Source organism: Equus przewalskii, chromosome 23 (genome assembly GCF_037783145.1).
Source record: "Equus przewalskii isolate Varuska chromosome 23, EquPr2, whole genome shotgun sequence".
Classification (NCBI taxonomy): Eukaryota; Metazoa; Chordata; class Mammalia; order Perissodactyla; family Equidae; genus Equus; species Equus przewalskii.
The window spans coordinates 3,617,472-3,642,781 of record NC_091853.1 but is presented as its reverse complement, the minus strand read 5'-3'; the positions used below and the strand labels follow the sequence as shown (position 1 = coordinate 3,642,781).

Below are 25,310 nucleotides of genomic sequence, written 5' to 3'. Positions count from 1 at the left end.
CACTCCTGACGTTGAGGCTGGATCTTTGTTGTGAGGAGTGGTCCTGTGCCCTGTCGGATGTGTTGCAGCATCCCTGGCACCTACTCCCTAGGTCCCAGTAGTGCCTCCCCATTGTGACAACCCAGAATGTCTCCAGCCATTGCCACATGTCCCGAGGGGGACAGATCGTCCCCAATGGCACGAAATCCGTCAAAGCGGTTGGCAGATGAGCCAGAAGACTCCATCTTGTAGCTAATACAAGATGGACTCTTCTCCATGAAGAGAGAGCAGAGGCAGAGAATAAACAGAAGAGCTGAGTGGAGCGAGATTTGCCATTGAAATGTCAGTATCCTCAACCACGTGGAAATAGGTCCAGTGGGGAACGTCGTTCCACACAGCAAGAATGTCACTGTGAATAAGTCTGCTGCGTGGTCACCTGTAGCTTAGCCTTGAAACTGCCAGGGCTCCAGGTCTGTTGAAAATATTTGTTATGTTTTCATTCCACACTGGGGTGGGTGAAACTCCAGCTTTAAAAATAGTATTTTAATAAATAGAAGTAGCTAGAGCCATGGGATAGTTAGTTATAGTGAGGGAAATTGCTGGTGCTATTGGGAGAATGTTCAGCGTAAATGACAGTGCTCCCCCCGATGGAGGGGTGGTTGGCTTCAATTTTGTTTGTGTTTTTAGTGAAGCCATCTTATTAAAAACGAGTTGTTATCAAAGTGGTGGGTCTCCTGGCAGGAGAGCTGAGCGTCGGAGCCCCTGTGTGCATGACAACTTTTCAGTCGCACGTGACGTCATGAAAGCTTCTTTTGAGACGAAGGGTTGTGCTTGGGCTCCTGTCCAAACGTGAGTTTTTAGAGAAAAGATCGAGAGCTTCAGAAGACAGCTGAAAGCGTGGAGAACAAAGGAACCCTCCACGTTGGCCTGCGTCTCCCACCAGGGCGGGGGTTGCCTTTGTTCTGTATTTTCCTTTGAACCTGCGACTCCGTTTAAGTGAGGCATAAGTTTAAAAAACTGAAATTTCAAATCTATGAAATTCATTTTTTTGAGTGGTCAGATGCGGGAGTGTTCTGTATCTTGATAGAGGTATAGATTTATGCATTTTATTGTATATAAATTTTACCACCCTCCCCAAACCACAATAACCTCTGGTGAGTGTGGATATACATGGAGGTTCTTCTGACGCTAGGAGACTGACCCCTCGGGGTCCAGCGCTGCCCCTGCCCGCTGTCCTGCTGGGACTCAGGACTCAGCCGGGAGAGATGGCCTTACACTCCAATTGCTCCCACTCATGGTCTTAGTCAGCGAGCGATGTACGAACATACCATTTGTTACAGAAAGGAGAAGTCTTCCGTGAAATCATAATAGCGGGGTGTTGAGGATAGCCAGAAGGATATGTTGCAGAGGACAGCACATTAATCGTAATTATTTTTATGACTGCCAGAACAGGGTTGGTCAAGGAGCCAGAGGCCGTTGACATTCCCCAGGCCTGGCCTCCTACGCCCAGCGGTGCTGTCCCCCTGAGGTGTCTTCAGGTCAGAGGGCCTGCACGCTTTTTAGAGGGACAGAGAAAAGTAGAAATCTCAAGTTCTTTTTAAAAGTGAAGGAAACTTTCCGGAAGTGCTCCCCCATCCCATCCTAGCAAACTCCCCTCACATTTCATTTGCCTGGATGATGTCACACAGGTCAGTGTCTCAGCTGGTCACCTGGGAAAGGGTAGGAGACCCCCAGAAGGGCCTGATTCATCCCCTGGGACTCAGAAGGGCTGGGTCCCCTGTGGTCACGGCAGTTTTGCAGGAGCACGAGCAAGATGGGATTCCATCCCCAAGAAGGAAGGGGGAAAGGTCGGCGGACAGGCAAAGACTGTGCTCTGCCCCCACTGCTATGTAACAGGGGCACCATCCAGGCCTTTCCCTCGCTCCAGGCCCTTCTGTCCTCGGAGTAGACCTGTGCCAGAGGTTCTGACATTCCCATTTCCGGATGAAGGAACAGAAGCTCTGAGAGTTAAATCAGCTCCCCAAGGTCACACAGCGAGTAGACAGCAGAGCCCCCTGCCCCACACCCAGGAAGTCCAGCTCCACAGGCATGCCGCTTTTGCTGGGCTGCACGGCCTTTGTGAGATGCCAACCCAGATGCCTGCATAAGACAGCCATTGCTGTAGCTGAGTCCCCCGTGGTGATTCTGTACCCCACCCCATGATCACAGCGAGTTCCTCTCCTCAGGCCCCACAACCCAAAATGCTGTGTTTCCAAGTGAGATCTTGGCCAGGGCTCCCAGCTCGAGAGCAGCAGCCCTAGGCTCACCTCAAAGACCCTTCATGAGGGGTACGGACTGAGGAGGCAGCCCCCAGTGAGAGTCGGCCTAGGCAGCAGGTGGCAGTCGGACTGTGGCCCCTTCCCTGAGCTGCTGGTGCCCAGGGGTGACTCAGGATGGTCCTGGTGGAGAAGGGTGTTTCACGGGTGATGTGTGAGACTTGTAACCTGACGTCCTGCCTGTACCAGGCAGCATTGGTGTGGCCACCTCTGTCCCTTCTATGCGCTGTCCTCACGGGGAATCCTATTCATTAAACAGTACTTCCCTTGGATAAAACATCTGGATGGGGAGGGTGCTGGTGTACTTTCAACCCCATGACCCATTCCAGTTAAAGGGTCAGTCCTTATCTGGATGACAAGGCTCAGCATGGCCTGGCCCCTGGCCTTGTGGCCTCTCATCTCCCCGCTCCACCTGCTCTCCACGCCGGGCCACGGGAGCTCCGGGCAGCTTCCCCTCTGAGGCGCCGCTCACTGACATCTCCATGCCTCGCCAAGGCTGCCTTTCTGCCTCGGCTGCTCCCGGGCCAGTGCCTCTGATCTTTTGGGAGCTGGGTTTGCGTGCCTCTCCCCCAGGAGGCCCGCCCTGACCCTGCAGTGTGGATCCGGGGCCCCGCCAGTTTGAATCAGCAGCTCTCCAAACCTTGCTCCTTCCCAACAGAGCAGGGATTAGGAACCATCCCTGGTCTGTGGACTCCTGACAAGATAGTGTGAAGGAATTGCTGGCATCTGCATTGGGGACTGTAGGTCAGAGTGCCTGGGTGTGTATCTCTTTCTTCCCCTTACCTGGGGCAAGTTATTGATCCTTTCTCTGCTTTGGTGTCCTCATCTCTAAAATAAGGATGTTGATAATACCCATCCTGCAGACAGGGCTGTGAGGATTAAATACAGCTCCTCTGCTCCAGACTCTCAGACTCTGCTTATGTGTCCCCTCCCCCGTCTTCTCACCCATATTTCCAGCGCATAGCACAGCACTCGGCACCAGCCGGCCTTCAGCAAATGTTCACTGAATGAACCCTGTAATCCTTAGATACTATTCTGGGTTTTAATGACCCTCCGAAAATTGATCTAAATGAATTAATGTCAGCCACACAGACGTGGCCAGGCTTGACTCCTGATCTTTCGGGACTCCTGTAGATGCCTCAAGACTGGCTGCACCCCCACGTATGGATGAGCTCTGGCATGGTGACTTGGAAACAGGACCACCTGAGCCTGTGTTCTTCCTGGCATCCAGGTCTTCACTGATAAAGAGCCCCACAGAGCTGTGTGACACGGCACACGTCTGGGAGGAGCTGGGAGAAGATGCTCCCTTCAGAAGCATTTGCCCCATGGCTGGGTTGGGTGAGAGAAATTCCACAGAGCTCCCTGCCTAGGAAAGCAGTGGTTGCCCATCCTCGTATGTTTTCTCTGTTTTTGATCTCTCTCTCTCACTTCCCTCCATGCTATTTCTAGCTACTATGCTGTCCTGTACCCCATGGTGTACCCCATGAAGATCACGGGGAACCGAGCTGTGATGGCGCTGGTCTACATCTGGCTTCACTCCCTCATCGGCTGCCTGCCGCCTCTATTTGGTTGGTCATCGGTGGAGTTTGATGAGTTCAAGTGGATGTGTGTGGCTGCGTGGCACCGGGAGCCTGGCTATACGGCCTTCTGGCAGATCTGGTGTGCCCTGTTCCCCTTTCTGGTCATGCTGGTGTGCTATGGCTTCATCTTCCGGGTGGCCAGGGTCAAGGCACGCAAGGTGCACTGTGGCACCGTGGTCATCGTGGAGGAGGACGCCCAGAGGAATGGGAGGAAGAACTCCAGCACCTCCACCTCCTCTTCAGGCAGCAGGAGGAACGCCTTTCAGGGTGTGGTCTATTCGGCCAACCAGTGCAAAGCCCTCATCACCATCCTGGTGGTCATTGGTGCCTTCATGGTCACCTGGGGGCCCTATATGGTTGTCATTACCTCGGAGGCCCTCTGGGGGAAGAACTATGTCTCCCCAACCCTGGAGACCTGGGCCACGTGGCTGTCCTTTACCAGCGCCATTTGCCACCCCCTCATCTATGGACTCTGGAACAAGACGGTTCGCAAGGAACTGCTGGGCATGTGCTTTGGGGACCGGTACTACCGGGAGCCGTTTGTGCAGCGGCAGAGGACTTCCAGGCTCTTCAGCATTTCCAACAGGATCACAGGTAACTTGGGGACTTGTTGGCAAAGGGCTGCCAAGCCTCAGGCAGGTGTGGCCTATGGTCCTCTTAGGTGCTCTGGTGTGTTGATGGGTGACGTCTCAGACTGACTACGGCCTCAAGGCTCAAAGCACAGGTTTCCTTTGGGGAAGGAACATTCCAGAGTGTCCACTGTGATTCTCAGGCAGCTTTCTCGAGCTTAACTGCTCAAGGCAGGGGACACCAGAGTTCAAAAATCCATTTTCTGTCACTGCAGCCATGGCCCACTGGCCTCGAGATAAAGAACCCAAGCGTTGGAGCAGGCTGCCTTCTCCTCCTGGCCGATCCTTTCCTTTCTGTGTCCTTTAAAGCAGAGTCCTCTGTAGAACGCTCCCTCCCCTTCTCAGCTGCTAATCCCTGAAGATACTCCTCCTTGGGCCTTTCATCACAGGTTAGTGGTTTCCTCGTATGGTCCCTGGTGATTCAGGAAGTGTCAATGCCAAACCTCCACCCCCATTGAAATGTCAGTATCTTGTATATATGTAAAGCTGCTCTTCCATCTGTAATTGATTTCTGAGCTAACAAGTTTCTGCAGACAATCCCATCACCTCTGATGAGACCCAGAGGAATTACTCTAATCAGGGATAGGTTTTTTAAAACCTTTTTATTTTGAAATAATTTTCAACTTAGAGAAGAGTTGGAAAAACAAGACAGAGAATTCCCAGCCACCCAGTTTCTCCTAGTGTTAACATCTTGCCTAACCACAGTTATCAAACCCAAGACAGTGACATCAGGGCAGTGCTGTTAACTGCAGATTTGATCCGGGTCTCACCCGTTTTTCCATTAACGTCCTTTTTCTGTTCCAAGATCCAGTTCCAGATTGCATGTTGTATTCAGTCATCATGTCTCCCTTTGTCATCTTCAGTCTTTGACAATCTTTGACAGTCTTTGTTCTTTCCTTGTCTTCCATGACGTTGACACTTAGGTAGAGTACTGGTCAGTGATTTTGTAGAACACCCCTCAGTTTGTATTTAGCTCGTGTGATCTCAAGATTAGAATCAAGTGACGTGTCTTTGGCAGGAATGCTGTGGGGTGATGCTGTTAGGGGCACCGATGTCAGTGTGTCTTATTACTAGTTAACGTTAGCCTTGGCCTCTTGGTTAAGTCTGCTCAGGTGCAGTAACGAAACACCATGGATGGGTGGCGTAAACAACAGACATTTATTTCTCGCGGTTCAAGAGGCTGGAAGTCTGAGCTTAGGGTGCCAGCGTGGTTGGGTTCTGGTGCGGGCCCCCTTCTTGACTGTTGTTTTGCTGTGTGCTCTCATGGTGGGGGCCAGTGAGGATGGGAGAGAGCAAGCTGTCTGGTCTCTTCTTATGAGGACCCCACCCTCATGACATCATCTAACCTAATGGCCTCCCAAAGGACCCACCTCTGAATACCAAAACATTGGGGGTTAGGGCTTCAATGTGTGAATTTAGGGGGACGCAGAGCTTTAGTCCATACAGTTATGCTGGTGTCTGCCAGGTTTCTCCCCTGTAGAGTCGCTATTTTTTCCCACTGTAGTTAATAAATATGACAGAGGAGATGCTCTGAGGCGATGCAGCGATCCCATTTCCCCCTCAGCCTTCACCCGCTGTCTTTAGCCTGCCTAGGTGGATCTTGCCTCCGGCAGTTGTTGCTGTGTTGTTCTCATGAGAAAGGAGCTCGATTTTTAGGGTCCTGTTTGAGGGAGACCATAACCTGGCTGAGCCATTGGAAGAGAGATTTTGAGGGCACTTAGCAGATCATATTTATGGGAAGAGCCAGTTCAGACTGCAGCTCTCATCTCTTGCTGGATGACTTTGGGCAACTGAAACCACTCGTATTAATGTTTCTTCTTCATGAAGTAGAGAGGTCTTCCACCTTCCCTCTCAAGAGGGTGGAAAGAAATAACCAGTCTTAATTATCATGAATACTCAGTGGTGGTGATGATAGGAGATATTTTCCATGTGGCAATTAAACCAACCAGCATCACTGATTTATTTCATGGACTGATGGAGTGTTACTTCTTGAGAATTCTGGGACTTTTTATTTTGACTATAGGAGAAAAAAAATCTCTCTGTACCCCAGTATTTTAACCAGTGAAATGTCCCCCACCCCCCCAACCATGTTTCCAAGTATGACTTGTGAGCCAGGAGTACATTCAGGGTTTGGTTTTGTTTCGCTGATTATCTTATTTGTTCAGATTTTGTAAAATCACTTATCTTCTAGGCAAAAAATTCTAAATGTTTTCTATTCTGATGAAGTTAAGAATGAGGAAGGAAGAAAAATGAGGAAAGAGAATGGAGGAGGAGAGAGTAGATAGAATAAAAAGAAACATCTACTTTTTGGGCCAAGATTTTCCCTGTAAGTCACTGGCGACTATCCTAGAAGAGTTCACGAGGCTGTGAGAACAGGCAGAAAACACCAGCTGTGGTTGGGTCGGCAAGTCCAAGGCAGCTGGCGGTCTCCTCCTCATTGAGGGCAAAGCAGTCTGGTGGGATGTTTTTGGGTTGAAGAGCACGTGGGATGATGGGTTCTGAGTTGTTGGTCTTCCCCAGGAGTGGGAGCTGGAGGGTCCCTGTTGTCTCGTCCCCAAAGGTCCTAATCGCAGGAGGCCATAGCATCAGTAAGAGTCTTGGAAACAGAGCAGAATGCAGTGACCACCCAGCCCCACACCCTGCCCTGTCCATGGCAGGAATGCCGACTGTCTTTCTGATCTGGAGGGAGAACCCTAGCCTCACTTCCCGTCCCCAGTTCCTCTCGCTGAGCCGGTGTACCAGACCCTGGTCTAGCGCCCTCTGTGGGCATGACTTGGATCTGCAGCAAACTCCTAAACCCAAATCAGCTTTCTCTCCCCAGCCTGCTTCCAGGCCACCTCCCTCAGCCCCAGAGAGTGCATGTGCTCTAGTGTTAGCACCAGGGAAGAAAGAGGATAAGATCTGTTCCAAAGCCAGCAAGAAATGACCTGGAGGCCCTGTCTTGGTTTTGTTCCTGTCCATTTGCATGAGCACCTGGAAAGTTGTAACCAAAGGAATCGGTACATGGAATTACAAACTTTCCTAACAGTGCTTATGAGCAAAGACGCAGCGGCATTCTGTAAAAATCCGGAGCCTCCCAGCTGACCCTGGGATGCCAGGTTTGTAAACACATTGTCATGTTTATTTCATACGCAGATTTCAGTCATAATCAATGGATTTTGATTTTCTCATTCTCTTAGCCCCAAACTGAAGAAGTGCAAAAGGTTAGGCTTTCCCTGGGGTGCCAGCCACCAAAATCCTTCTGCTTGTGAGGTCTGCTTAGCAGATTCCCACGGGACTCCCCTAGGAATTTAGATTTCCGGGCTACCTGGAGGTTGCCAGTCAGTGCCACCTCGTGGTGGACAGGTTAGCCCTGGAGTGGACATTGACTTCTGGTGCTGAGAGATGAGCTCAATGCCAGCAATTGGGCTTAGGATGCCCAGCTGCAAATCCAGAGCTGACAGGTGGCTATAGGCGGTTAGAGCACAGAGGGGCCTTCAGGAGAAGAGCAGGCAGCTGTTGGAGCACCTCTTCCCCCGGCTGCAGTCAGAGCAGGGCCCCGGCACGGCGCGGCCTGGGCACCCTGGGAGGGCGGCCTCTCCCATGCTGCTCTCGCCCGATGCGTGCAGTGCGTGGAAGTGGGGACAGCACCTCTCCAGTTATCTTCTGGGGAAGCGGACACTGACTCGTATTTACTCAGAGGAAATGCCCGGCTCAGGGCCGCCTCTGAGAGGTCCGGGCTGGAGGGAGGGAAGGCAACTCTGGAGCCTCTGGATTTTCCTGTCTTGCTTTTCCAAATCCCTTTCCTGGTGCCACATAGCTCTTGGTTACTTCGAAGTGCCTGCTTCCCCTCAGAACTGCTCCTGTTCTTTTAGCCTCTAACGGGTGCTAGTGACTCTTCTGGCCGCCCCGGGCTTCTGACCTGGGCCCTGAGCCTGTCACTTTGTGCCTTTTAAAAAAAGTTCGTAAAAGGGGTTGGATTGGGCTCAGCCCAGTGGATATGTTGTTTCATGTGGAAAAACTCAGGGGAACAGCGCCCATTCTGCAGTGGTTCTTGCTGGATAAACACAGAATAGGAAGATGCCGCCGGCCACCCCGTTTCCAGACCTTTTTAGCTGAGCCACATCGGTCTGGCTCAAATGATTCCTCCCCCTGCTGGAGACTAGCCTCAGAGATGGCGTCCAAAGCCACTGTGGCCTCAGCCGTCCCAGCTGGCAGTGGCTGGTCCCCACAGGACCCCCCCAACCCAGGCCAGGCTTCCTGCTGAGACACAGTCGTGTTCTGAGGCCAGGACCCTTGGAGGGGGATGCTAATCTCTGGGGTCTTTCTGGACCCAGCCCTCTACACCCCAGCTGCCAATAAAGGGGAAGTCTTCTTGCAGAAGTGGGATTCCCGAATTTCGTGACACGGAAGTTCTGGCGAAGCCTGCTCTGACTGTCAGATGCTGCCCTTCCATCCGCCACCATCGTCCTCCGTGGCTCTGGAGAAGAAGGCAAGGTGTCTGTTCTGTCACCTTGTACTCTCAGAAGAATTAGGATCAAAGTAAAGAATGGCGTCCTGCCTGTCTCAGGCGCTCTGGGGCGACTGTGGGGTGTCCCTTATGGTGGGTCTTTGATCCGCTAGACGGTAGGTGTCCAGAGATGGGAAGAGTTTGTGCCAGATGTTAATTTTTAAGGTCTCCTTTGTGTTATTTCCATGGTGTCCAGGGCCTCCAGCCCTTTTGTTCGTGGATTCATTTTTTTCTCAACTTTCTGAGGATACCCAGTTAGAATTTTTTGTCTTCTTAAGCTCCCTGTGTTGTCTCCTCTGAGATCCATTTTTTTGCTTCTCTTTCTTTCTTTTTTATTTCCCCCTCTCTGCCTTTCAAGCGAGTGCCTTTGCATAAGTGCCTAGTGATCTTGGCCATTCCTTCGTCGTTGATAAGGGGGCAGCGGGAAGTCCAGGTGGTGGAGCAGGGGCACGTTGACGTAGGGCAGTCGGCTGGGCCGTGCCGCAGGGTGCCCGCTCCCGCTGGCTGTAGGGCTCTTCTCGAGGGCCCCTTGGGTCTCCCTGACGCAGAGTTCAGCACTCTCCAGCCCAGGCCGAGGGAGGTAAGGGGCAGGGCTCCACTGTTAGCTCTGTGCCTCAGCTGTGCCTGTGTCCCCAGGCCAGGCCTGGTTCCCGCCCTCCCCCTCCTGCCAGCGTGGGTGCTGGCTGCCAGAGCCCGGACTGCGCAGAGCAGTAGAGGGGACACTGCGCTTCCCAGGGAGGTTTTCCGTCCAGCCACCTGCCTGCGGAGGCTCCCGGGCCTCCAGTTCCTGAGCTTTTGGGGGTCCTGGGTGAGAACCAGCCTCCTTCCAGGCCTCCCCCACGGCCAACCTCTGCTCTTTCGTGGGTCAGTCTTGTTGCCCTCCCATCCACCGTACAGCTTAAGGACGTTCTCTCCCTTTAAACCCTTTTAGGGTTTAAGCCTCTTTAAAGTCCCTTTTTGGCGTTCAAGTGGGATTTCTGGAGGTAATTGTGTGCCCACGTTCCCTGTTTACCCTGTTTAGCTGGAAGATCTTCTCCCGAGCCTGTCTCCCTCACATGCCCCCCCCCCCCCCCCCCCCCCCCCCCCCCGCCTGGTTGGTGTTTGACGTGGTCATGAGAGTTTCCCCTTTGGGGACCCAGTGAGACCTGTCACAGTGCTGACTCCCCAGGGATAGAATGAGGGGCATAGTGGGGAATGCCAGGGGTTTCCATCTTTCGGTGGGTTTAGGGCACAATTCGCAGGAGAACAGAGAAGAGAGAACAGGAGGTGGGTGGGGGGTGAGGCCTGGGTGGGGGTTGAGGCCTGGCGGGGAGTGGTCTGGGGGGGTCACCGGAATGGAAGGGGCCGGCCGTCTTGGCAGCACGCGGATGGTGCAGTCAGTGCCGGCTTTGCCTTTCAGACCTGGGCCTGTCCCCGCACCTCACGGCACTCATGGCAGGTGGACAGCCCCTGGGGAACAGCAGCAGCACGGGGGACACCGGCTTCAGCTGCTCCCAGGACTCGGGTAAGCCCCCGCCCACCCGACGCGTTTCCCCGGTGGGAGGGACGTCCGCACCATGCAGGGAAGGAGCTGTGGGGGCAGAGACAAGACTGGGGGTTTCCAGCGTTTCTGTGCCTCAGTTTCCTCCTCTATAAAATGGGGGTGTCAGTTCCTGTTCGCTCTGCCACACAGGCTGGTGGTGAGATTGAAATTAAGGGAGGGTCTTTGAAAGGTTAAGATGCGAAATGATTGTTGTTCGCTCGCTCCTGGAGTTAGATCACCGCTGGCGCCGGGGCAGGCACTGGGGCCGCGCTGCCTGGTTTTCTGGCCCTGACGGCCTGTGATGTCTTAGGAACGTCTTCATCCCTTCTAAGCCCTCGACTTGCCCTGTTTGTGAAGTGGGGTGGCAATCCCTATATCAGGGGCCGCTCCAGCACGGCCCCGAGGTCAGATGCCCTTATCACCATCGTTCCGTGCCCTGCACCCCTGCCTTTGAGAAACTCGATCTCCGGTACCTATCCTCCGGATCCTCCCGCAGCAACTCCGCAGAGGACCGTGCGGACCCGGGCCTGCGGCTCCGAACGCTGGGCCCCGCGGCAGTCCTGCGCGCCAAGCGCGTGATGGGCGCCTCCCGAGGCCCCGGGGCGAGGCTCGCGGGCAGAGGCTGGCCGCGTCTGCCGTCTGTCAGGCGCTCGGGTCCGCAGTGCTGAGGAAGCAGGCGTCTGTCCCCCACCCCTGGGCTGGCGGTCGCCCCCTCGCCGGGCGCCTCCCGGGCGGGGCCCGAGCTGGGCGGTGCCCGAGCTGGGCGGTGCGTGTTTGCTCCGAGCGCCCCATCCCCACGGCCGGCCCGGAGCTTGGGGGACCTGCTCCTGCCTGGACCTGTTTCCTCCCCGGAGCCTGTCCCGGGGAGCTCGGGCCACCGGCGCGGGGACGACACGTGGCCTTGTGTCAAGGAGAACTTTCCCTGGAAGGAGCACGTTCCCTGAGAAGGTCGCACACCTGGCAGCCCAGCGGCTGAACCACTGGTCACACGGCCCTCTCTGGCTCCGAGTCCCTCCTGTGATTTGAAGTCAACACGGGTTTCCGTGACCCCTGCCTATTTCCCCATTCTCAGATGGCAGCAGGGATCCAGAGGCAGTGCGACCATCATTCGGTCAACAGATGTTGACCTGCCACACCTGCGCCTTAGCCAGCACTGTCCTGGCTTCTGGAGAGAGTGGGGAACCACCCTGCGGGGCTTTCAGTCCAGTGGGGGGACACACGTCCATCCCAGGCACTGTAAAGGGAGAACTGTGAGGGTTGTGAATACCGGTCACTAACACTGCTGTGGAGGGAAGGTGGTGACCGGAGGAGCGGCCACCGGGAAGCTGGAGTCCCTGCTGTGCCGGTGCTGGCTGGCAGGTGCTCTGGGGAAGAGCGTCAGGAAAGCTGCTCTGAGGACTTGATGCTGATCCCTGAAGAGGAAGTGGGAGGTGGCCAGGCAGACGGAGTAAGGGGACAGTAAGAGGACAGCATTGTAGGCAGGAGGAAGAGTGTGGGCTTTGGGGTCATGCAGGCTGGGCTGTGGTCCAGCCCCGCTGGTTATTAGCCGTGTCCTTGTCGGTCATGGCTCCCATTCCACAGCACCTGCTGTGTGCCAGCCACAGTGTCACATCTTTACACGCTCGGCCCAGTCCTCACACCAGCTCTGTGCACTGGATGGAATTGCCGTCCCCGTTTCACAGACGCGGGCAGAGCCGAGGGCATCAGTAACTCGCCGGTGACCCCGGGTCTGTCTGCTCTTGAGCCCAAGCTTGACCAAAGCCAGTTTGGAGGCCCGCCGGGCAGCGCTCCTTCTGGGGGCTCCCGCGGCCACTGCAGGGGTCCTGAAACAGCACGAGCAGCTCCGGGCTCCCCTTTCCTCCCGAATTCCTCAGCACCAAGGCCCTGACATGGAAGCCAGAGCCTGGGACAGAGTAAGGCTGGTCCCAGCAGCCAGCTCCTCCCTGTGCCCAGTGCCATCTCTCTCCCCTGCCTGCTCTGCCCGGCTCCCTAACAGGACTTCTCTGCCTTTATTCCCCACTTCTTTAGGGGTATTTTTCAACCCTTTTTTGATCCCCAAAGAACTTTACATTTTCAAGTATTAAATGTTTATTCAGCACAGTGCATTTTAACTCCAATGATAGAAATTCAAACTGTAAGAATCGCCCAGAACACAAAGCTCCTTCTAATAGGGCCCTTCTCACCCTTCCTCACCCACACACCACACCAGGTCCAGCGGACTTGATACTTCTGAGTGTGCTGTTGTGGCACGTGACGTGCCGCTCTCGATAACACTGCCATATTTTGTGTGTGTCTGTGTCTGAAGCAGCCCCAACGGCTGGCTGCAGACTCCCTGAAGTCGGGGGGCGACAGGGTTTCTTGGGCAGCTGCTGCAGGGCAGTCAGGGGCCCCTGGGTGTGGGTCCGAGTAATTGGGGGAGAGGGATGCGAGGGGCGCTGAGCGAGGGGTGTTGAGAAGGAAGTGGCAGCGAGACATCGTGTTGCCGGTTATCTGTGCACAGTCTGCCCTTGGCTTTAGGAACAGACATGATGCTGCTCGAGGACTACACGTCTGATGACAACCCTCCCTCCCACTGTACCTGCCCACCCAAGAGAAGGAGCTCGGTGACATTTGAGGACGAAGTGGAACAAATCAGAGGTTGGTTTCTGTGACGGAGTGCTTCACGATGACATCGGGGAAAGGAAAGGATTTTAGGAAAATTCCTTGGCTCAGCCCTGCCCCCACTCCCAACACCCCACAGCTCCCACCTTTGCCCGCCCCCACCTGCTCCCCGCCCTGCCAGTCTCACCTGAGTCCTCAGGCCTCCCAACGCTCAGAGCAAGCAGCATCTAAGACTGCACAAGCAGTGGCTGTCGAAGCCTACACACACACACACACACACACACACACAGCCCAGGTCCTGGTTCCCATCTTCTCCCTCAGGAAGTTGCCTGATTGGATAAAACAGTTTGTGAGCCCTCCATAGTTCCTTTGCTTTAGGGATGATGTGTGGTTATAAATCTGGACTCGCCCTCTCGGAGCCTCAGCCTGCTCACGTGCAGAATGGAAACACTGGCCCGTGAGTGCACCTCCTTTACCAGAGCCAGAGGCTGCCATCTCGATCGTCTGTTGCCCCTAAAGCTGATGAGGTCCTTGAGTCACGAGAGGAAAGAGTCTGCTCTAGTCCAGTCCTGCCTTTTTCTCTTCCACCTGTTCCGAATTCGACCCTCAACACCTCTTCCCTTGGAACTTGGAGTGTAGTCACTGATTGAAGAATGGCGAAGGAGCAGGCGGGCTGCCCGCAGATGTACGCGCTCTTCCCTGATCCCACCCTGTGAGCACAGCACCCACGTGGCTGGGTGTGGGTGGTGGAGGAGTCCAGGGGCTTTAACATGGAAGTTCTTTACAAGTGCTGAGCTTGCAAATAAATATGGGCCCTGTCAGAGTTTGAGGTTCATAATTAATCCTATCTCTGCTACCTGCCTCGTCCCTGAGTCCAGACGAATTGAGGGCGAGTCACAGAGAGTCCACTGACAAAGAGGCTTCAAGAACGGAGCTTGGAGCAGCGCCTCGTGGGCTTCATAATGTGTTAGCCCTTCATAATGTGCGAAAACAGGAATGCGTCCCTCCCCAGGCTGCCTAGCCCACAGCGGGCCAGCCTTGCCCCACCCGGCCTCTGTGGCGGGGGTGGCAGTTCCGAAGGTGCCTCCTCCAACGCAGCCGTCAGGCCACATGGGTCGTCCCAAGAGTGAGGCAGGGGAGGGAGGGGCCATGTGTGCCTCCACTCTTTTCCCTCTTTTTGTGTGTGAAGCAGCCGCCATGGCTGGCTGCGAACTCCCTGAAATGGGATGACAGAGTGTTCGTCACAGCAGAAAATGAGAGGAGTGAGGGATAAATTTTTCCCCCAGAAGGTCAGGAGAAAAGCAGGCAGTGAGGTTTAATGAGGCACTGGGTGGGACAGAGAGACCCGCCTGCCTCCCTCTGCTCTGTTCATCCTAGTCGTCAGAGGGCCTAATCCTGGGTGGGTGCTTGAGCCCTGGATGGTCCTTCCAACATGGAGGTTCTCCGTGGCTCTGGGGCATCTTGGAGCGACGAGGTTTCGGAGAGAGACGGCGCTCAGGTCTGTGGAGGTTCACAGACACAGACCCTCCACCGCTCCCGGAGCTGGACACCGGAGAACTCTTTCAAACATGTAAAATTCTGAAGATCCTTAATAGGAAGTATTTATCAAGCCTTTCTGCGGGTGAGACCAAGGCTAAGTATCTTGGAAAGAACTGTTTAACTATCACAGTAACCCTGGGAAGTCAGAGGTGTCCTGTGCTCTTCTCTTTACAGGTGAGGGAGGTTAGGTTGACCGGCTCTGGAGATTTCCCAGGCAGGAAGCAGGGGTGTCAAGGCTTTTAGCTGAGGGAATCTGACTTCAGACCCACGCCCCTACCTCAGTTGGCCTCCCCTCCTTGGGGCCTGAAGCAACAGCAGGCATATTCCCCGGGGGTCACTGCTCCCGGCCCCTCCACTAACCTTTCTTCTGCCTTCTCCCTCAGAAGCTGCCAAGAAGCCTATTCTTCATGTGAAAGCCGACGTGCACAAGTCCTTGGACAGCTACGCAGCCAGCTTGGCCAAAGCCATTGAGGCTGAAGCCAAAATCAACTTATTTGGGGAGGAGGCTCTGCCTGGGGTCTTGATGGCGGCACGGACCGTCCCGGGGGTCAGCTTCGGGGGCCGCCGAGGCAGCAGAACTCTTGTGAGTCAGAGGCTCCAGCTGCAGAGCATCAAAGAAGGGAACATTTTGGCTGCGGAACAGAGATGACGGCCTCAGAGTGGACTGTCCCTCAGAGGGATGCCCATCACCGTCTGCACCGGAGCCTCAGGAGCATGGGGAAGGAAGAGCATCTGGTGTGCAGCCGCCAGAAAAAACACTGAAAACCATGTCTATAGTTGGTGACTTCAGTGTCTGTGATGCAACCACACGTGGGATTCCTGTGGGTCCCAGTGATGGGACCAGAGGCATCTAAAGCACAAAGAAAAGCGCATGGAGTATGGCTGTGACTTTGGCAGGCGGGTCATGGAAGGGGACTAGAGAACGTGGCTTGGGGGGAACCCACCGTGTGGGCCATTGCCTCTTCCCCTCAGCCTGTACCCGGGAGGCAGCCCTGCGCTGTCCGAGGCCCGGAGGTGAGCCTTCCCTGTGCGCCCTGGAGGATGGCACTTCTTCCTGACAAAGCGGGGCGTCCCCGGGCTCCTGTGCAGTAGATGCAGGCTGTGTGGGGCCGTCACTTCTACAGTAAATGGCCCCAGAGGAGAACCTGGGAGCACAGCACCCCAGGTCGAGTTCCTGTGTCTCAAGTCCCAGTTATGACCTTGCCTTTGGTGGAGCCACCTGCTGGTGCCAGTACGGGCAGCTCACAGGCCACTGGGCAGAGCTGACAGGTCTGGGGCTGCTGTTGCTGAGGACGGGGACCCCCCTGCCCACCTCCATATTGACTGATTCTTTGGTATTTCAAAAGAAGGGAGAAACCACTATAAAAGACCGGAGGAGGGTGCAGATTTCATTTCCAGAATTTAAAAAAAGTCCATTTGGTTAGGGCACACCATGGCCTCACCAAGCCTGAACGGGGCCGTGGTGCCAAAGAGTCGGGATGTGGAGATAATGTTATCATCCCCTTCACAGAGAAAAACCTCGTCGAACAGAGTCTGTTTTGTGATGTTTGCTTGACCAGTTAGGACGGCTGGCCTCCAGGGCCTCCAGCACAGGCAGTACTCCCACGTGCACAGTTACGATCGTCCCAGCCCTGGGCAGCACAGAGAAGAGAGTAGAGGGAGAACGCTGGGCCTGGAGTCCACACCTGGTTCTTGGCCCTCTCCACCTCTTTGTATGCATGTGATTTGGAACTTCGTGTCCCCTCTCTAGGCCATCCGGAAAACGGGGTAAGGGAGTTGGGGGTTGCACTGAATGGTCTCCAAGATCATTTCCAAGTCTGATCTTTGCTTTTCTCTGAATTTGTCAGTTAGAGGTAGAAAACAAAAGTGGACCCACAGACCACCGTTTGCTCAGCTCTTGAGTGTGGTTTCTAACGGGCGTATGAAGCATTGCAGGCCTGGCTGGTCCAGCTTGTCTGTTGGAGCACATCCCCATAGATGGCAGCCACCTGGAAGTGGAGGAGGGTCTCCTCGCGGTGGGAGTGCAGCTGCAGGATGTGACGGGTGTGGTTGGACGGCCCCCTCTGCCCTGAGTGGATCAGCGGTGAAGTGTGGGCTTGGAGCAGTGGCTGTGGTGACTTGGGAAGCTCTTGAGCTGCCTGTGTCTGCCCTTCAGCCTGGGCGATGACATGACAAGGCGCAGGACTTTCCCTGCCTTCAGAATTCCAGGTGCTCAGCAGAGGGTGGATTCCAAGGAGATCCTGCTGTGTCTGCTACAAGGCAGCGAGTCCAGAAAATGAGCTCCCTTTGCAGTGTTGGCTCTGGGGTCCAGCGAGCTCCGGGTGAGGCAGTGTCTTTTCCCTGTGTGGCAGAAACCAGTGGTTGGCTGGTCCCCTGGTCTGCAGTTTACAAAAGACCTTTCCTGAGGTGTGGGGGCCTGCTACCTTCCTGGCGGTCCGCAGCTATCCCAGGCAGCTGGGTGTGGGCACAGGTTTAGGGGCTGCATGGGAGTGGGAAGGAGCAGGTGGCTTTTCCAGAGGAGCAGCGGCGGCTGTGGGTTCTGCTGACGACACGTGCAGGTCGGACTCTGCTCTTACTACTGGGTGGCATTCCTAAATCTGAGGGCATTTTTTGTTTTCTGTGTGTATATGTCTTTTCCTAGCACTTGTCTATTTCTAAAGGGACGATATTCCTGATCACCTGGTACACACAGAAGTGGACAGAGGCTGGAATGACCTGAGACGGCCCCGGGTGGGCCTTTCTGAGTGCAGCTCACGGGCTTGGACCGCAAGGGTTGGAGAGTGCTTCCCCTGGTCCCCACCAAGCTGGGCTCCAGGCAAAGTCCCCACTGGCTGATCCCAGACAGCTGGGTGTACTAAGATTTCATCTAAGCTTACCCAGAGATATGGCACCACACAAAAGGGTTCGCTGTGTTTCCCTTTTTCTCCTGAGGTCCATTCACTTATTCATCCCCCAGACACTGCACATCCGCTGTGTGCAGAGCACCAAGCTGGGCTCTGTGAGGAGTGACATTAGTGCTTCCCTCTAATTGAGGGAGAGACCTGGGGGATGCTGATGCTAATAAATAATAGCAAAGTCAAGTAATGCTTATAGGAAGAACCGTGGGCTCCACAGGGAGGTGAGTGTGTCCAGCTGGGGGAGTTAGGGGTACCTCAGGAAGTAGGTGACAGTTTGAGCCGAGCCTGGGAGGATGTTTGGCAGCTAGAACCATGTTTTGCATATTCAGGAATTCAGATTCACCTTGATTGAGCCTGAGCAAAAGCAGCAAGCAAGGAGGCCAAGGAGGGCACGGAGGCGGTGGGCAGGGAGAGGAAGAGCAGCTAATCCCTGTACATTCTGAAGTTTCCGAAAGGCATTTTTGATGACATCTGCCCTTAGTGCAGGTCGAAACCCCAGCTGCCCCCACTAGACCAAGCCCAGTCGCTTTATGCTGCTGTGTGGTGGCAGTCTGGGGCCTTCCTGAGGGGACCCCGTTGACAGTGGCAGGTAGGACATTTGGCCAGTCAGTTCACTTAAATACCTCAATCCTGTGTCTCCTGGTTTTGCAGGTGTGGGGCTGTTGCCCATGTCTGCTTCTTACATCGAGATTCCCACCTGACAGGGTCCCTGTGTTGTGCCCCAGAGACCAGGCTTGGGGGCGACTGTGACCCAGAAGGCACTGGGTCCGCCTCTGCAGTGCACAGAGCTCAGCACCCCCAGCCTTTTTCCTGGCCAGAAGCACCCAGACTGCAGTTCAGGGCCGTGAACACTAGGGGGAGCAGTGTGGCTGTGGTGCTGCTGGCAGCTGCCGACAGAGAGGAGCTAAGGGTAAAGCTGAAGGCTTGTTTGCTTCTAGAAGGCGGAGCTCTTGCTCTGAACTCCTGTCTCCACTGCAGTGCTCACCCTTGAAAGGGCCCCCAGCTAGCTGCTTACATGTGTGAGCTGATTCAGGGTCGCAGGTCCTGCTTCTGCTCAGCCATGTGGTCCTAAGTAAATCACCCCGTAGCCAGGCTGGAGGAAATGTCAGACGCGGGCCCCGTGGTGCTCATGTTCTTTGCGTCTCATTTAAGTAGCTGCTGTGGAGTCTCTGCAGAGGACTGAGCGACCCGAGAGACTCACTCGGTATTTGCCATGGGTCAAGGCGGTCTGGGGGACGGGAGAACGAGGAAGAGTGCTTTGACACGAGAGATCTTACCAGCCCGTCCAGACTGACCCTGTGGGTATCTTTCCATCCTCACGGAATGGCCCTGGGATCCTTGCAGATTAGAGACATGTCGTGGATGGACCACAGGGCAGACAAGTGTCCATCCTTGAGCTCCGGCTATCTCCTGTCTGGAAGGAACTGTGGGGGTGATGTGGCCAAAAAAGGGTGAGGCAGGGAACTAGCATGTATTGAGTGCCTACTGTGTGCCTGCCCTGTTGGGACACTTGAGTGCCTGCTGTGTGCTCGGCGTTAGTTCCACGCTTGCAGATGCTCGCTCTCCTTTCAGAGCAGTGCCCATGTGATGTAGTGGGACTGTGCAGGCTTTGGCGTGGGACGTTCTGTTCAGATCCCACGCTGCCGCTTATTCCAGCTAGGCATTCTCGGCCAGTTACTCAGTCTTTCTGCGTCATAGTTTTCTTAGCTATAAAGAGGGTGTGTGGCCCATGTGGGGACCCAGAATCCAGGGGGGCCTCTCATAGCTGATGAGGTAGGTTAAAGGTCCCAGCACAGCACTTGGGGTGGAGCTGATGCTGAGCCCTGCTGTTTCTTCTCAGTAACTGTGGGAGGGTGTATTGGTCTTGTTTTACAGGGATCTCGTGACGAAAAGTGAGAATCTTGCAAAGATACCTGCTACCCTAGATAGGAGGGGCTGAAGGTTGTTGCCGTGGGAGTGGTCATGTTTGCTGTACAGCACGAGAGGATCTTTTGGGAAAGAAGGGATGTGGTAAGGAAAGGCATGGAGAGGATGCACGGAGGAAAGGCTCAGGAGTGTTTGGAATTCAGGAGGTCTGAGGGAGCAAAAATGCGCTTTTCTACTGATGACTGCCCAAGATGACGGAACCCCGGCGCCTGGTGTGGAGTCCCAAATAAGCCTTGCCCTGTCTTACAACCCAGAAGGGACGCTCTTTCTGAGATGTGCCCTGCGTGCTAGGGACACTGTGTCCTGCATGACAGTGACCACATGGCTGTGGCTCTTGGGTTCGCATAATCTCTGATCCTGAGGGAAGAGGCAGTTGCAGGGACGGGAGTCCATGCCACTGCCCGCAGGGGATGCAGAAGCCCAAGAGAATCCCCAGGGAGGGAGAAGGGACTCAGTTCTCTCCCTGAAGCAAAGGAAGGTGGCTGTGAGCACAGCTGTCTTACGACTGTAAGAGGGGGCAGAGCCAGACTGGCCTTCGGGGTTGGGGAGAGGGGACACACGGAATCCAGGGAGACCTTGAGAAGTGAAGGGAGTTGTCCGAGGCCTCAAAGTGCGTTAAGCCAGAGTCAGGGCCCAATGTCAGATCTTGGCCGTGTGAGTGAGAGAAGGCAGGAGCCAGCTCCGCAGCTCCAGGAGGACAAGGGGCAGTTCAGTCATCGTTATTAGAGAACAGGCCAGCTGGGCTTTAGCAGGTAGGCAGAAAGAACTCTGAACCAAGGAGCTTGGGAGACTGGAATACCTCCTTGCCAGACCTAAAAAAACGGCAGGCCCACGGAAAGCTGTTGGATTCACTGGAAAGAATTCAAAGCCCAAACTCCGATCTGCATACGATTACCAAGAGCACAGCTTTGCTCAGTGTTATTTTTAGAACATAACACACAAAGCTGTGTTCATTTCCCTCAGAGAGCATTCTTCCTGAGCAGTATCGATAGGAATTAGAAGCCACTTCTGCTTTTCCTTTTGACACCGCCATTTTGAACTGTCACAAATCACAGGCGAGTCAGCCCTCCCAGAGGAAAAGACAGTCCCAGAGAGGATCAGAGGGCTGGGCAGGCAGGGCCACACTGCGGGTGCAATGGACAGAGCCTGTCTACCTGGAAAGAGGTCAGTCAGTCAGAGATGTGGACATACTTAAATGACAGAGTCCTGTGCTGTGTTCTGACAGTGGGCCCTGGGATGCAAAAGTGGGTAAAAACCAACCTTCAAAACAAAATGAAAACAAGCTAATCCTGAAATATATTTCACTTGAAGTTGTTAGGTGATTTTTTTTAAAGAAAAATGTTTAGGATTATTATAAATCAGTATTTATAAGTCAGTAAAAGTGTATTTAGAATAGTTTTGTTCACCTGATTAAATACCTGTTTTTGGTATGTGTATAGCTGTGGAAATTATGAATTTGTACTTGGACTTGTGAACTGTGGACTTTCTTGGCTGTCTCCCCTTTTAATCTTTACCCCCGTTTTCTGCAGCCATATCCCTATCTGCAGCCTCCCTTCCCACGGCTAAAAAGAGGAAGGAGACTGAGCAGGAAGGGGCTGACTGCTGCAGAACTGGGGGCTGGGGATGTCTACACAGTCACCTGGGTACATCCAGCCATACGTTTTTCATAAATCCTCCCAAGACAGTTAGCTTCATGGAGTATTGTTAAATGCCTTCTCAGTGTGACCAAGAAACAGAACAAACACTCTTAACCCAAAGCTTTTCAAGAGGTTTAATGAACAGCAACATGCTCTCTCTCTCTCTGCTGTCCCACAGCCACAGTCAAAGGGTGGGTGGCAGACTATCACCGAGACTCAGAGCACCTCAAGGCCCCAAATCCACCACTTTTAGCTGACCCCTCACCTGCCACCACTGAAGTCATTCCTTCTTCTGAGTGGGCAGGTGAGCTGTAAGGCCCAGTCGTTAACTTACTGAAGTGCCCCCTCCCACACACTCAGTCATGGATGCGGCCAGCACTTGTCCCCTCTGCCTCTGTAGAATGCTCTCTCGGCTGTCTCCTTGACTGCTTGTCTGGCCTGCCCCTCTCCTTTGTAACATACACCACCACAACTGCAAAATCGCTAAAAGTAGGGGACCTAGTTCCTTTGACAAATACATTTAAAATTTTTTTAAACAACAGTTTTAGAGTACTTTTAGGTTTCCAGCAAAACTGAGCAGAAAGCTCTGAATTCCCATATATCCTCTGCCCCGTCCCCTGCATGGCCGCCTTATCGCAATCCCGCACCAGAGTAGGCAAATACCATTTTGATTTTCTTCTATTGCTTTTCCTGCCAAAGACTCAGTCGGTGACCCCACCGAGTCCTCCGGTAGCCTCTGCCCTGTCAGCTGTCAACAGCGCTCTACAGGAGATGCCTGCCGCTGCTTGTTACAGTGGAAGAACTAATGGCGGATTACACACTTCCACTCATCTCTTCAGTTATTCTGTAAAGCCCTTCAACCTCCATGGTTTCGTGTGGTCCCAGCACAGCCCCTGGGACATAGGTGATGCAAATACGATTACCTCCATTTTAGAGTGGAGGAAAGAGGTGCCAAGAGAAGTCAGATGGCTTGAGCAGGTCGCATAACTAATTAGAACCAGAAACGAAGACCCTTCCATTTGGAAGTCATGCAGTTGCTGTGTTTGGCTAAAGCTCTGATTCCTCTTCCCTTTGACGATTTACCACATTTCCTAAGGTGGATACACATGTGCCCTGTCCGCCTGAAGTTACCGAGCCACCTGAAGAGTTGTTCTTCCTCTCTCCAAAAAGCCACCTGTCTTTTCTGAGCAGCAGGTGCCCCCCGGCTTGCGGCCGTCCTGTGGGGAGGAGGACCCTGGCTGTAGGTGGGAGAGGGATGCCTGCGTGGCCACAGCTGGGATGGCCCAGCTGGAGAGAGCAGCACGACAGCTGGAGAGGGGAGGAGTGAAGACTGAAGGGTTAGGTGTGCAGCGGTTTCAGGCCATAACCTGTAAGATACGGGCCTGGGTCTGCACGGCTTATGCTGAGTGAAGGTGGACGCTGAGTTGAGGAGGTGCAGGAATTAGAAGACTGATGGTCAACACCGTTCAGCTGAAACCTAGAAGCTGGAGACGGGAAGACCGGAAGCCAGAGCTGGCAGAACTAGCTGGCGCTAATATAATTTGTGAGCTGTGATGCTCTGTGGTTATGAGGTCCCACTAATCATGAGAGATTATGATTGGAGGTAGAGATGAAGTACTTTGGAAGGAGAAAGGAGGAAAGCTCTTCTATGTGATTCTATCACACGAAAGTCAAAACAGAAAAGGTTATTCAATCAAGAAAAGGATAGAGAAACACAGTCCTATTAGAGAAAAGACTGGAAAACGTGGGTCAAGGTAACACAGCGTTAAATAAAAAGTCAAATTCAGGGTATCTTAAAACAACCAACTTCTTTAATTAGAAAGCAACAAACATGCAAATGGCAAGTGTAGAAATTTATCTGAACCAACATTTTCACTATAATGAAAATTACTCTTCAACACTGACCCAAGCTCCCACACCCGAAGGTTAGGGAAAATATTGCACTTTGCATTTTCTAGCACTCCTCATACATGGCAAAAAGTTTTTAAAACATTCTGCTAGTTTTGTTTTACACACTCCCCCAAATTCATGCACACAGTCATTCCAAACCAATGTTAGGTTATCCCAAAAAAGGGAAAAACTCCAAAAACCATAAGCTTAAAATTGCACTAAAGCTCTGTAAAGAAAAGAATATAATAAATGTCTTATACAAATTTTAGAACATTGAAGTGCTTGCCAATAAGAGGCGATTACTCCTCATCCTCATTTTCATTCTCCTGTCCGGAGCCTTCAGATCTGTCGCCCTCCGAGCGGTCTGGAAAACACACACAGACTCACCTCACAAAAAGAAATATTTTTAGTAATACAATTAAAATAAATTTCAATGTCTTTTATTTAAAACTAGTTAAAATGTAAACAATTCAACACATCATCATGTAAAAATCAGTTCACCACTGTATGTAAACGAGTTATTTTGTGCCTCTTGAGGCAAATAAAAAAAGTCAAGGAAACGGCACTATTAAATTTGAACATGCATGCAATTCTAAACATGAAAATTAAAAAGAAAAACCCTAAAGATCTCGCTATGCTGCGGTCCACTACAGCAGTGTGCACACTGTTCTCTGGAGTCTGGGAGTCTGAGGCCGACTGTCGCGTCACCAAGAGGAGTGAGGACAGCTGCGCGAGAGAGAACCTGGGGACCGTTCTTGAAGATCTGTGTATGTGTTTGTAAAAAGACTTTCACAATTAAATATTTGCTATATTCCAGGTGCTGTGCCAAGAACTGAGGATACAACGGTGACCAAAATAGACCCAGTCTCTGCCCGCAAGAGTTTATCTAGATTAAACACTCGAGTTAACACACAATGACGAGCGTGCTGAGTGAGAACAGCATGTTCTCTCACGCTTTCAGGATTTACACTGGCTGTTCCTCGGCCTGGCACACTTTCGCCCAATTCTTCAGCTAGAAAGGCTCTGCTTACTCATCTCAGTACAAATATCATCCCCTCGGGGAAACTTTTCTAGATGTATGCGAACATCCAGCCTGTTCCAGAGTATCTCGTGTGAGCCTCATTGCGACGACCCTAAGTGCAGGAAGCGCTTGTCTGCGGCTCCCTGCAGACTCGACTGGGAGCCGCTGGGAGGGTACGAGTTCTTTTTATTCGACATCCTCAAGGCCTAGTACAGGATTTTCAACGAAGATTTGCTGAACAAATGAAGGGAAGTTTTACTAAGACAAGATACGTTACGTTCAAGTATACAAAGCAGGAAAGAGTATGAAAGCACTGCCGCCACTAGAATGGAACCCTTTCTGCCACAGACATTTCCCCAATGTAACGTGGAAAATACTAAGGTTAGACATAGGGGGACAGTTCAATTCCACTGTCAACAGCAAGAGAAGACTGAGTTCTGAGGTTTTACTTATTCTCTACACAGAAAGCTTAAACACTCCCACTGGATCCTAAGTCAACACCACCAAGAACGGCGTAGAGAAGGGACTATATGTTTAACTGTCCAAGAGAATTAGATTAAACCCTCTCTATGCCAGCTCCATTTCAGTGTCACTAATGAGATAACACATGTGTATATGATTTGTCTCCTGAATTATACAAATTTTAGCTATTATAATAAGTGTTCAATACACATTTGTAAAATAAATGAACAAAGTAAGATTTTGATCTTCATAGATCACTAAGGAATCTAAACACGGTGGAGGAATTTCTGACCAATAAAAGGCTAAGGGGTGTTAGTATTTTTATCGTGTGATAGCCTTTCCTGAGAGAACAAACCATGACGTTGCTATCCTGCTGAAGCAGATTACCATGCACAGGAATCCTGGATACGACTGACCATACTCAACAAACCTCTTCTGTCATATCAGTGGAGCACAAGGAAGCAGTGTCAGCCTATTTCAAAGTGTGTAGGGTTCTTACGCAAAGTCTTTTTGGTTGTCACATTACGAATGAAGGTGGGGACATAAGGGTTAAGAAGAAACATCACAGCCTTTAAATCAGTTTACAGTAGATGTCAGAATTCTGCTGCGTCCAAAGCAAGCCATAAGGGGACAAGTGAGGGCCAAGAGTCTCTGATTTAGGTCACAGAACAGGCGATAGTGGCTTCTGGAATGAGGAAGAGGGCAGAATAGTTCTTTTCTCAAATCCAACTCATTCAACTGCTGCAGAGTCATGTCTCTCAGACTGTAAACCCAATTTCCAAGAACAAATTAAGCGAAATCTTTTGTTCATGAAGCGCTGCTG

General features: G+C 52.8%; 2 protein-coding genes across 33 annotated transcripts in view; one reads left to right on the top strand and one right to left on the bottom strand.

Moving 5' to 3' along the window:
* GPR161 (G protein-coupled receptor 161) overlaps positions 1–23,230 on the top strand; it is a 53,663-nt gene extending 30,433 nt beyond the window's left edge. For all 5 annotated transcript variants that reach the window (XM_070591528.1, XM_070591529.1, XM_070591530.1 and 2 more), the window contains 4 exons: positions 3,744–4,468; positions 10,392–10,496; positions 13,032–13,151; positions 15,038–23,230. In XM_070591528.1, coding sequence (XP_070447629.1) covers positions 3,744–4,468; positions 10,392–10,496; positions 13,032–13,151; positions 15,038–15,303 — 1,216 coding nt within the window. In that variant the 3' untranslated portion in view covers positions 15,304–23,230. The remainder of the gene's footprint in view (positions 1–3,743; positions 4,469–10,391; positions 10,497–13,031; positions 13,152–15,037) is intronic.
* The window catches only part of DCAF6 (DDB1 and CUL4 associated factor 6), a 146,837-nt gene continuing 144,432 nt past the window's right edge, over positions 22,906–25,310 (bottom strand). For 16 of the 28 annotated variants that reach the window (XR_011532194.1, XM_070591523.1, XM_070591515.1 and 13 more), the window contains one exon: positions 22,906–23,368. Coding sequence is in view for 26 of the 28 variants with exons in the window: in XM_070591523.1 (XP_070447624.1) it covers positions 23,304–23,368 (65 nt within the window). In the remaining 2 variants the exon portion in view is untranslated. Of the gene's footprint in view, positions 23,392–25,310 lie in introns of all 28 variants that reach the window. The other 12 variants (XR_011532195.1, XM_070591512.1, XM_070591514.1 and 9 more) reach the window with 1 other exon arrangement.